Below are 12,456 nucleotides of genomic sequence, written 5' to 3'. Positions count from 1 at the left end.
ATATTTTTGTGAATTAAAAATTCACAAATCAAAAACATAAATTACTAAGGCATGCTATAAGCTTGTGCCAGCTGAAAAACAAAACTGTTATAAATTTTTAAGGAGCCCTAGTGAATTGAACCTTTGCTAAGTTCTTTAAAATAATTACGCATTGATTTTTAATATTGCTTTGATCGAGACATTAGCTAAATTTCTTTTATATTCAATTGTACTCATGTTCTACGTTCGGTTAAGTTATCATTCTTCTTGTTTACCACAGATACATCATATTTCAACTCTCCTTAAGTCGATTTTATAATGATTGTTCATTATATCTTTATGATTTACTAGAGGTCGCCCGCGACTTCGTCCGCATGGAAACCCTATCAATCCCGCGGGAACTCTGGGATAAAAAGTAGCCTATGTGTTATTCTGGGTCTTCAGCTACCTACATACCAAATTTTATGGTAATCGGTTCAGTAGTTTTTGCGTGAAAGAGTAACAAACATCCATACATCCATACAAACTTTCGCCTTTATAATAGTAGTAGGATAATATGTAGATTTATCAGTTATCACTGCCACAATGCCTTTTTTTCCTTATAATAAAAAGGGTAAGCTATCTTTCTTTGTTATTGGGAACAGCAGCCTTATTTTCGTCATCAAATATTTTAGATATAACATTTTGCTAATAATTTTTGCTGAGGCAAAATTTACTTTATGAAGTGGCGTTGCCTGAAGAGTGTTATCACTTGTTATTTCTTACACTTTTACTGCTCTGGGTCAAGTCGCCTTACGAACGTTAATATCACATATAAAATATTCTGATTTTCCTCCCTCTCTTATTCTAAACTATAACTTTAAATATGGATAGAGAGGGGAGATGAGACACATTTGCCTAGTCAACGTATGTTAGAAAGTGGGCTGTTTTGATTTTAGTTGCAACAGTTTTAAAATGATCCAAACCTATGATCGAAGTTTATAAAAACCTTTACAAAAAGTTTTATCCCTCCAGTAGATTCGTAGTGGTGCTAAAAATAATGAATAAAAATCTTTTTATTTTGATTATTGTTTTTGTTGTTCTTAACTATAAAACCAATTATGTTTCATTGTATTGCGGAATTTTATGTAAGCAAACGCGTGTATTATTTACATCTAATTAAACAAATAGTAAAATCTTTTTGGAAAGCGTGTAATCCAAAGAAATTTAAAACGCGCGTAAACTTTATGACTTTATTATTCTTAGACTAAAGTCACAGACTAATCATAAAACTTACTTGCTATGAAGAGACAAAGAAAAGAGTAGTATGTAGTAGTATATGTACAATCTATACATGTAGGTACCTTAATATAAAGTATCTTGACGTAGCTCCCGCAAGTTTCTTGACTGAATATTCAAAATTTAAGCTAACATTTTAACTTTAACGCCTTCATGATCGCCTATTACTTTCTCGTCATCTTTGAATTTGCCCAAGTTGAAGTAATCTTCAATTTCCTGTAACGTCCTGTCCTTTGTCTCCGGTAAAACAAAGTACAAAATTAGCAAAAATGCAGCACTTATTAAAGCAAATACAGCAAATGTTCCGTAGACGTCGAGGCCCACCAACATGTAGGGGGTCAGCAGCAGACCCAGGTTCACATTCACCGACATTATGATACCAGCCAAGCAAGAACCTGTACTCCTATGGGCCATTGGAAAAACTTCTCCTAATAAAGCTAACGGTATCGGAGCACATCCTAAATTAGCTAATATAAAGTATATAACAAACAAACCTATGGGAATCCATGAGTAGTTTGCTGATATAAAGCCCTTTGATTGCAAAAACAGGATACCACATAAACACAGTAAAACTACTACTGAACTATAACCTGTCGAAAACAGAAGAGTGCGTCTTTTCATAAGTTTTACTAAGACTGAAGAAAAGGTAGCGCTTATTGTTGTTATTAGATCTATGGCTAAAACGTAGTAAAATGACTGTGTTTTGTTGCCTACGATTGTTCCAATAATTTGGATAGCATATGCTGGAAAAATATGCCTTCCAGAAGTTTCTAATAACATCATTGCCACAATAACTATAAGAAGGGGTTTCAGAAAGTCTTTTTTTAAGAACTTTTTAACAAATTCTTTCATATTGTCTTCGAACGAGTTATTTGTCGTAGGCTGGGCCAAGTTCATTTTCTGGGCGCGGATCAACTCTTCTAGCTCATTCATCGCTTTCTCTCCATCGCCCCTGAGCCAGATGAAGGATTTCTGTGCTCTCTGAAACAGACTCCGCGAGGCTAACCACGCTGGACTTTCAGGCCACGTACAGACGATGCCTAGAGCTCCTATGTGAGGTACTAAAGCTATCAAAGCTATCAGTCTCCAATTTAAAAAATGTCCGAGAATGTGTACAACTGTGCTTCCCAAACAAACTGCAGCAGTTTTGAGGTTCAAGAACATTCCTCTATTTTCTGGGTCGGTGAATTCTCCGATGACCACAGCTCCGAGTCCCACGGTAGCCCCGGCGGTGACGCCGCCGAGGATTCTACCTATGAGTAGAAGAGAGACGTTGTTGGCAAAGGAGATGAGGGTCCACCCGAGGACTCCGGGGAGGATCACGAGCGCGTGGGCTATCCGCCGACCCCACCGGGACATCAGGTATGAGGACAGGATAAACCCGGGAATTCCAGCGACACCCACCGATGAGGCTGAAATGGAAAACAAGGTTTAGCTTCGATTAATTCATTTCACTAAGTATTTAACGTCAAAGTTTTTATATTTATATGCTAAGTCGGCATGATTGAAATATTCAAAAGGCTTGCACAATGTTCCACTGTGGTCTTGTAGATCACAATGATAAAAATTAAAAATGCCAAAATTAACAAGAAACAAATTGAATTTATTTTGTTTTAGAAATGGAACCTGATGTGAGTCGCAGGGGGGCGTCGAATATTGACAGAGGTTTTAAAATAGATCACTTAATTACGGTAATTGTCAATGCAAAACAAATAGTATGAACACCTCATATAATCTTAATCCGTTTACAAGCCTTAATAAGGTTGTAAAAAGGTTTTTAGATGATTATGTCATTTCCTCCTCCGCTTGTGTAAAGAGGTTTATTATGATCAAGATGTAAATTGTTGGACCGATTTTTTGAAAAAAGGTAGTGTTCATTCACATTCAGAAGTAACCAAAGTTATGTTCCCGGAAATTCCCACGGAAGCGAATACTCCTGGCTAAATTCTAATATAAGGATTGAAGATAGCTGTATAGCATAATGCTGTAATACGAACATATTGGTTTTGAGGGCCGGTTTGTTAATAAAAGTGAATAACGTTTTCATTATAAACATACCTACATTGATATATTAAAAAAAGAATTAACATATGTTTTACTAAAAAGAGAACATGTTTTAATTTTTTGCAAACATATGATGAAGTTTTTATATATAGACGTGATTATATGTACGTATGTTCTTTGTCGTTTCGCTCTATACACAATTTCAATTTCAAATTTCAAATTCTTTATTGCATATCATAAAGTACATCAGTTAAATTACAATTCTGCTTATAAATAGGTACAATATGAACCCTGTTGGGCATCGCAATTATAAAATAATATGGAACGGCGGGCAGGCTTATGTCGACTAATGTGTTGAATATATCTAACAATAAAAAAGTGTCGTATTGTATTTGGAGAGAACATTAATAAGTACCTAATTCAAAATGAATATAATTTATAACATGTAAGTAATTGATAAAAGTATATGTATGTATATAATAATGAATAATAATTTAAATGTCAATATTTCTATCGTTTAAAAACTCGTCCAGAGTATAGTAGCATTTATCGGTCAAAAGTAATTTTAAGTTTTTAATAAATAAGTTCATATTATATATCTTCTTTTCTTATGCAGTCAGGTAGGGCATTATAGATTTTTGTAGTCATCGCTAATGGGCCAGAATTTGAGAACACGCTTCCCCAATGCTGATTTAATTAGGTAAGTGCAGCGCGTAGTGATCTATGACGTTGTTTTCGAGTGTAGCGTCTTCAAATGCAATATAAATATAATACATACATATCCAGGCGTTAGTGTCCAAGTCGGTCTGGATCTGTGCGTCGTGCGCCGCGAGCGCCGGCAGCAGCACGGCGGAGTAGCTGAGCAGCATGCCCTGTCCGCACATGTTCAGCAGCACCCCCGACACCGTCCATACCTGCAGACAATAAGTATACATACAGTCCCTTACGGAGAATACACAGCCAACAGTATTGAAATGTACCGTGTGGTTCCCGGCACCAATAAAAAAAAGAATAGGACCGCTCCATCTCTTTCCCATGGATGTCGTAAAAGTCGTCTAATGGATAGGCTTATTAAACATTTATTAAATTTGATTTAAGATGACAGACATCCAGCGTCTCCTCCCATCTTTAAACGATCTTCAAATCAGCTATAAGAAGGTTTTTCAATGCTGTGTGGGATAATATCGCTATGAAAATAAAAAAGGAAACACCTAAAAGTAACGATTTAAATTAAAAGAGATTTCTTCACGTTCATCTGACTGCAATCGAACCTGCCGGTACCCTATACATATAGCAAGTACACATTAATGCACAATCTCTGAAGAAAACGGTTTGAATAATTAATCTTTTATCTAGAAGATATGACTTCGATGTTTTTTCTTTATCATTATAACAGATCTAGCTTTCCATTTGATCTTGACCAAGTTGTAAATGAAACCAGTGAGTCTGATACCCCTATTTGTAACTGTCATATAATTTAATTTATTGCAACGATAACTTGGGTGGCGCTTGCAGAAATCTATAAATTTAACGTTGACACACAAATAAATAAATTTCAAATTAATGAATTAATAATTTTTATTAATTAAGTTTTAATTTTACTTTATTTCAAAAAATTCTGATTTTTATTCCAGATTGTACATTGTAAAGTGTACGTAAACCAAATAATTTTTATAAAAAAATATATTTACCTGTCTTACAAAAGGCGACACCATTCCGAAACAATGCCGACTGCAATCTTTCCGGGCGGCGCGGGCGCAATGATCCTATATTAGTGTATCAGTTTACAACGCACAATAAAATTGAATGATAGATAAATCAGCCAGCTTTATCTCGCGGGCGCTCCACCGCCGCCGAGGCTGTGATCCTCATTGCGGGAAAACTGACGTCCGTATCTGAAAAAGGTGTTTAAATTGATTCAACATTGTTTTAATTACACTTATTACAATATTTTGTGATATTTTAACTTATGACCTTTACGTCGTGACGTGAATGACTGAATTCCATCAGGGACTCATCACGCAATCTAAACGAGTAGATACATTTTTAATAATATCAGCAATATTTAATTTATTCAGAAGCTAACAAAGATTATAACCTCTACATACTTGGAAATTCATAATAAAAGAAGGAATGATAAGCTAGAAGCAGTTTTAAGGGGCGATCTGCATGGGCGCTTTAAATATATCAAAATAAAATCAGTTAAAAAAAAATAGGCAATACTCAGGCGCGGGCTTCGTAATTACAAATGCCTACAGCACTGGCAAAGTAAGACCATACAAGGTTCTACGAGAGTCCTTTGACGAGAACCATGTGATGCTGACGCTCGCCAAAAGACTTGCGTCTGTCGCTGCGAACCATTGCGTGGGGCAATGGCTCACATTGGTTAAACTATGGTGTAATATTTTGGGGTAATGCGGTAGAAGTTAACAAAGTCTTTAAGGCCCAAAAAAGATGTATCAGATCGATGTGTTGACTGAAATCTAGAGACAGCTGTGTGCCTATGTTTAAAGCACATAAAATGTTAACATTACCCAGTATTTATACTTATATTAGAAGTTTGTCTTTTTGTAAAATCTAATCCCCACTTGTTTACAAAAATAGCGGACACAAGAATGAGGCCAGATCGTGTGAGACCTCAATACCAGCAAAAGTTGGTTATTGGAGGACATCATAAATCTTTGATCAGTAATAATGTGATCGGGATGGCTCCTAAGATTTTGATTAAATTGCCAGATAGTTTTAAGACTGAAGATTTAGTGACATTTAAAAAGACGATTAAACAGCTTTTAATAGAAAGATGTTATTACACTGTTAAAGATTTTCTACAAGACAATTTGACATAATAATTCGATTTAATTTATATAATTCTTATTCTTGTTGTGTGTACTGACAGTTTCAATTTTATTTAAATTTTTATGTTGACTTTATTTTATATGAATGTATGTAATTAATTATTATTGTACGTCTGTAAAGACAGGACTCAGTCGTACTCTATACAATTATATTATCTTTTTACCTGTGCTCCACAATTAACAGATTTGATTTGATTTGATTTGGTGGTTCGCATTCCAGTGCAAGCAAAACAGTTCAATCCAGTTCATTTATTTAAATTAATTCTAAATAAAACTAATTAAAACTAAGTAGATTTACGTCTCCAACCTCTTCTTTTTTTAATTGTTTCGAATAACAAAAGTGAAAAAGGGACGATTGATAATTCATAGGCATTCTTATTATTATGATATCAAGCTGAGTGAACAAACCGCCAGAACTGTAAAGTGGAATGATTATCATTAAAGTAATTTTTACTTAAAACTTGTATGGAAACTGATGAAAAATTAAGTAAAAGAACAGCTTTATATATTATTCCGAATTTGCATACAGTGTATTAAAAATAGTAAGTTTATTAAAAGCATGAATTTCGAAAAGGCACTGAGTAATGTGATATATGAAACTTCTGGTACTGTTTGTATGCAGATACATATTTTGTCTGTCTCGCAGCAGGGGGAAATAGTGTCGGCGTGCTTCTCTGGAATGAAGCCTGTCTTGGTAGCTCTAGCATGGAAATGGAACTCGATTCCGGATACTTTGTAGTTTTGATTCTCTCGGTTTTAGTGTCACGACGAATAACTACAACATTTTATATCGTCAGGCCACAAAAAGAGTAGGTAAATTTAATTCTGCCAGTCTAGCAAAGGGATCACAAAAGATGCCCGTTAAGCGATCCAATGCCAATGGACACTACTTGTATTATCTAGCACGACATTACGGTTGTTGTCGTTGGATAAAATAGCTGTTGGAAATCATCAGACGTTAAAGTATATGAAACTAATATACTGGGGACGCCTAATAGTATTACGAGATCAATTACCTACATCTTTTGTACTGTTTGAAAATACATAGTCAGTCAACCTCTTTGCAATAAATAAATAGGTTAGAACTGGCCACCTATAAAAGATTATGAAAAAAAAGAATACATCGCGGGAACGTTTGTTTTTTGTTACTTTTAGTTTAGAATATTATAATTATTAGTTTAGAGTTCTGTAATTTAATGTATTTATGTAAACGAGTCCTTATAATACAAGTTCAGTGATTTATCAACCTTATGTGCAGTTTTTCTTCATTTATTTCAAGTTTCAACCCACTCAACATTTCAGTACTAAACATGTACTTGTGTAGGTACTACATAAAACCTCGAAAAATGAGACTAACTCCGAGTCTACATTAAGAGTACCATGCGTTCATTTATAGTTTATTTAATAAGCATATTTTAGAAGCAATGTTGTTGAAAATTATTAAGCGGATAATCTTTGGATCTATTTATTATGTAGGTCCTTATCTGTAAAGGTTATAATTATGAAAAGTAAAATCAGGTCACGCCACACCTTGGTGTCACGCGAGAGATGCTAGGCTGAGAAACAATCGCAATTATAACATCATTGCTTATTGATTTAAAGTCATTCTGTCAGAAAAACTTCCTGGTGAGCTACTGAATAATGTAAAGATGAGCACGAAAGCTTGTTGCTAAGTTTTGTTTGCCATTCTTCGGAAGTAAATGTTGTTAAAATCATGCATCATGCACTAGGGTGTGTTGGATCAATTGAGCGCACAACCAGCTCGATAGGAAGAAGACTACGGAAGAAATAAATACACTTGATCTTTATTACTCAAACTCGAATAGTACGATATTTATAGCAAGAGTTCTGGCGAAGCGCCAACTCTGACTTCGCCACGATACTTATGGAAAATATTTACCTATTTTTTTTTAATAAATAAAACACCTACAAAGGTGCCAGCATCAACTCGCATTTAAAGAGTTAAAACGTGGCAAACGTTTCCGCTTTTCTATTGCGTCACACAGGTCGTATTTAGATGAATTCTTTGATCTATGAAACTATAAACAATCCTTATTACAATATTTTAAACGTTTGCCTAAATACGTCACATCACGAATCAATCGATATATATATTGTTTTGTTTAGTCGTCATCTCACACTAGTTAGACCAAAGTATAAAAACTTGGACACAATTTTAATTTTTTGGGGCACAGTATAAAAATACATTGTGAAGTACTGATGATAATGCATACGTTGACTCTCTCCAAAGTAAGCATGCTAAAGTTCGCCACCAATCTGTGATTGTCTAAGCACTAAGTAATTAAAACCAGTTATAATAACGTTATTCATACATTCATATAAAAAATACGCCCGCTTCCCGGACGGCTAGAAAGAGGTCCCTATATCTTTCGCCTTATCCACATTTTTAACTGACATATAACAAAAGGCGACTGAGGGATAGGCTTATAAACTTGGGATTCTTCTTTTAGGCGACAGGTTAGCAATCTGTCACTATTAATATGAATCTCAAGTCGTTGGCTCTGTCTACCCAGCATGGGATATAGACGTGATTATATGTATGTGTGTATATAATAATAATGACCAGTGAAATGGCAAGTGACAGAAGTAATTGGAAAAAACTATAATACTGTGCCGACCCCACGTAAAATGTGGCAAAAGATAACTCCTTCATGGAATCATAGCGTTAGTTATATTTAATCGGATACCACCTCCAAATTTCTCAAGTGCGCGGTAGCAGCTGCTGCCGTCGTCAGTGCGGCGGCCTGCCACGGACGCGACACACGCCATCTTGAGATCTGCGTGTTGTACTCGTATCACTACCGACATCGATAACTCGTATCTATCGTCCATGTGCAGTGCTAGTGTTGTGTCGGCCCGACATGACCGCGGCGTGGATCACTCCGTTCAAGAAACAGGTAATTTTGCTCGCTGTGTTTCAGACAATTTTCCATCATTCAAAGCCTATGTTTGTTTGGACGGAGTTAAGAGTCTTCGTTTTCTCAGCGTATTTATGTCAATTGCATTCATGTATTAAGCGTTTTTAATTGTCAGTTTTAGGACGTAGACCTCCCCCACAGCTTTCTATTTTTTGTAACTTACTGCTATTTGAATCGCGTTAAATTTTATTGAAAGTGTGGTTTATAGATAACTAGCTTTAATCCCGCAGGTTCTCCCGCGCGAATGTAGCGCCACCTACATGACAATACAGGTTTTTCGAAAATCCGCGGGAACTATAGTTTTTCACTGGAATGTAAAGTGCCCTATGTATTTCTTCAGACTAATAATTATATAATACGCATAATATTTCAGGTAGATTGGTTCAGTAGATAACGCGTAAAGATACGAATACAACACACAAACAAACTTACTTTCGCACTTGTACTTTTTGTTGGGATGACATGAGAAAATTAATAAAGAACGATATTGCGGAATTACAATTATCGTTTTCTAGGAAGCGCTTGTTAAACTTTCTCAACACTTAGTAAATTAGACATCAACTGTCAAGACCACTTAACTGATTGGTTCATACGTCCCGTCTTTATAGGAACATGAAATATCTATAGAGACAATCCTCAGTGTTTAGTACGTCAATAGATTTTTTGACATATTATTTATCTTTGCAACCCTCTGTCCCCATCTTTGCGAGTGAGTCTCCCATCCCATTTTCCCATCGTCTAAGTCTAAACTTTTGCCAGAAATTACTTGGATATTAATTTATTGCAAAAGCCATAGTCTTAATGAATCATAGGGCAGTTATAACATTATTTCTAGTCGAAAAAAATCACAGACACTGCAAATGTTTGTCCTTATCATAGGACACAGCGCGTCAAAACAAAATATAAAATTAAATTAACCGACTTTTGTACATTGAACTTCATCAGTCAGATCAGTTGGATAAGATACAGTAGTTCAACGTCTAATAATCGTAAAGATATAAACAAATAAGTATTCGACTGCGAAAGAAATTTTTAAAATCAAAAGTATGTACATCTAGCCGACTATAGGTGCACCTAGGTTGTTGTATGTATAATTTGACTGGTCTTTTTTTAAGTTAGATTTTTATTTCAATAACACACCATGAAATTTACAATATTCAAGTCATTTTTATTCAAGTCGGTCTAATTTTTTTTCTCCTACCAGGGATATTATTCCGATCTTAATTCAATTAATTTTATAGGTATTTATGATTGTTGATTGATCAGTTCTTGAACATGATCGAGTTATACCTACAGAACATTACATGAACATGAATAATAATTATTCGTGGCAATGATAGTGACCTACAAGTCCATATTACGCTGAGCAGTTGTGGTTATTATGCAGAAAATCTATTATGCAAACATTTTATATTCAATGCAAAAATAATACTACAAAGCACATGCAAACATACCTCTTCAATTCTTAGTATGTGACATCATAGAATACGCAAGCACTGACGTTTTCTATTCTTTTTCAAAGAAAATGGATACTTACATATTTCTTTTTGCAATTAGGTAGTTACATATCATTCTTATTTTAATATTTTCTCCATTCTATCCGTAATGGTAATTTGTCTCCAAAGTGGTAACATTTAGCTTGCTAATTATCTGAGCTATTTATGCTCAGACTTGGGCCTTGTAAACTTCTTTTTTCTAATTTAGAGACATATACAAGTCAAAGTCTCGATTTTTCTTTGGACTTAATTCCAATTTTTTACATTGACAATAGCCTCGAGATTTAGCGAGAATTTTAAAATTGTGTGTACCGTACATGAAGACAACCAATAGTTCCATTATTTAGATGTCCACTTAAATTAAAATAATGTTGTAAATTGTTATCAGTAGTTCCATCATAGAACTGAACCACGGTGCTTGTCAACGGCTGCTATTGCCGGCCATGGTGCATCCACAACTGTGTCAGTACCACAACAACCAAGTGATAACAGATTATTTTCTCCGTATCTGCCCGACAACAATATTGAAGCTTGCCTCGAGCCGTCACAAGGTGGCCTGGAGGTAAACATAACACTTCACACGAGCTAATGAAAACCTCGTTTAGATATTCATTGCTGTGATAGTTAGTGAAAATACTCGTAAACCCCCATGTTTCTAGTTTTCTAGCTTCCATAGTTTTTCAACACAGAAAATTTATTTATAGGCGGGTTTTGTATAGTTCATAAGAGTAGAGTAGTTTAATGCTGGTTTGGAAGCAAAGAAAAATATAGTATGTGCAGATTATAAAAGTCATATAAGTAAAGCACATGAACTTGTGATTCTTCTTTCATCTCAACTTCATCATTAAGCTGAGTTCTGATTGAAATCTTCTCAAATAACTTAGAGAATGCACTTGAAAGAGAAACTTACACCACAGATTGATCGTTCCCTGCTTATACCTACTTTATTTTTGTAATTTTCATGTATCTACAGTAAGAAAATTTTCCTAATAACGCACCTTACTGCGGCTGTCTATCTTATCGCTCAAAGTTAATCTACTTGATTTTTTATTGTTTATATCGCCTTATATTGGCATTTTAAATGTAAAAGCCACGATCTGAAACCCATTGAGTGATACCTAACGCAAACAAATTACTCGTCTGCTACTTCGTGCGAAGAAATTGATACAGCATTTCTATGACTTTGTTTGATTGATGTGAGTTGTAGCAACCAGGACTCGTGAACTTGTTTCAGAGCAGAAGTCCAGCTTCGTTAGTGGACACACTTAATTGCTTTATAAAGGTCAATTAAAGTTATTCATAATGCCTTTGCATAAGGAGTGTATGTACAATTTAATAAAACTGTTATTTTTATACAACGTATTATTTCCATGCTTTTCAGAGACACCAAATTTGGAGTCACGAATAATAATTACAATGTTTGTGTACCATTTTATCACTTATCTGTAAGAATATACACGGATGGTTTCCCCGCAATGACATAAGCTGCATCTATAGAAATATCTAAATAACTGGAATCATATCAAACAATTCCACTTCTCTCTGATCGCAGTCTAGTATATAGTTTGATGTGAACGTATCTGACGATATGTTATCAATGTATTGAGTACCAACGCGGAAATGTAACACGCGATGTTAAAGCAACATCAATGCCTTATCTAAACTAATTGATAACAAGAGAAAGCGCGAATTTTGGCACTTTATAAGCTGAAGATTGTTTGTTTCTTTCAACTGCCTAACGTACGTACTCGGAACAAACTACTTCAAAACTAGGCATACCTATATCACCCGCATCCAAATATATTGATGTAACAACGTAATTAAATACACAGAGCCTAAAATTTCACAAATATCAAATCTGAGACTTCTAAAGCCATTAACGATTTGATGATGATATTTAAGTTT

General features: G+C 34.9%; 2 protein-coding genes across 3 annotated transcripts in view; one reads left to right on the top strand and one right to left on the bottom strand.

Moving 5' to 3' along the window:
- Positions 1-12,456, top strand: part of LOC106139469 (facilitated trehalose transporter Tret1) — a 35,784-nt gene that overhangs the window by 19,415 nt on the left and 3,913 nt on the right. Inside the window, exon 1 of one of the 2 annotated variants that reach the window (XM_013340924.2) lies at positions 8,854-9,034. The exons of the other annotated variant lie outside the window; for it this stretch is intronic. Coding sequence (XP_013196378.1) covers positions 8,999-9,034 — 36 coding nt within the window. The 5' untranslated portion in view covers positions 8,854-8,998. Of the gene's footprint in view, positions 1-8,853; positions 9,035-12,456 lie in introns of those variants that run through there. 2 annotated transcript variants of the gene reach the window in all.
- LOC106139470 (facilitated trehalose transporter Tret1) lies at positions 1,198-5,104 on the bottom strand. The gene is made up of 3 exons (XM_013340925.2): positions 4,953-5,104; positions 4,040-4,175; positions 1,198-2,669 (listed from the first exon to the last, which is right to left on the bottom strand). The coding sequence occupies exons 1-3, from the start codon at positions 4,974-4,976 to the stop codon at positions 1,381-1,383; spliced, it is 1,449 nt and encodes a 482-aa protein (XP_013196379.1). The 5' UTR covers positions 4,977-5,104; the 3' UTR covers positions 1,198-1,380.

This window comes from Amyelois transitella, chromosome 25 (genome assembly GCF_032362555.1).
Source record: "Amyelois transitella isolate CPQ chromosome 25, ilAmyTran1.1, whole genome shotgun sequence".
Taxonomy (NCBI): Eukaryota; Metazoa; Arthropoda; class Insecta; order Lepidoptera; family Pyralidae; genus Amyelois; species Amyelois transitella.
This window is presented reverse-complemented; position numbering and strand designations above follow the sequence as displayed.

Coding starts and splice junctions, on each gene's coding strand:
- LOC106139470 (XM_013340925.2), bottom strand. CDS start 4,976: ATGGTGTCGCCTTTTGTAAGACAG. Junction 4,176..4,952: donor TGTCGCCTTTTGTAAGACAG/GTAAATATATTT, acceptor TATTGTCTGCAG/GTATGGACGGTGTCGGGGGT. Junction 2,670..4,039: donor GGACACTAACGCCTGGATAT/GTATGTATTATA, acceptor TTTCCATTTCAG/CCTCATCGGTGGGTGTCGCT.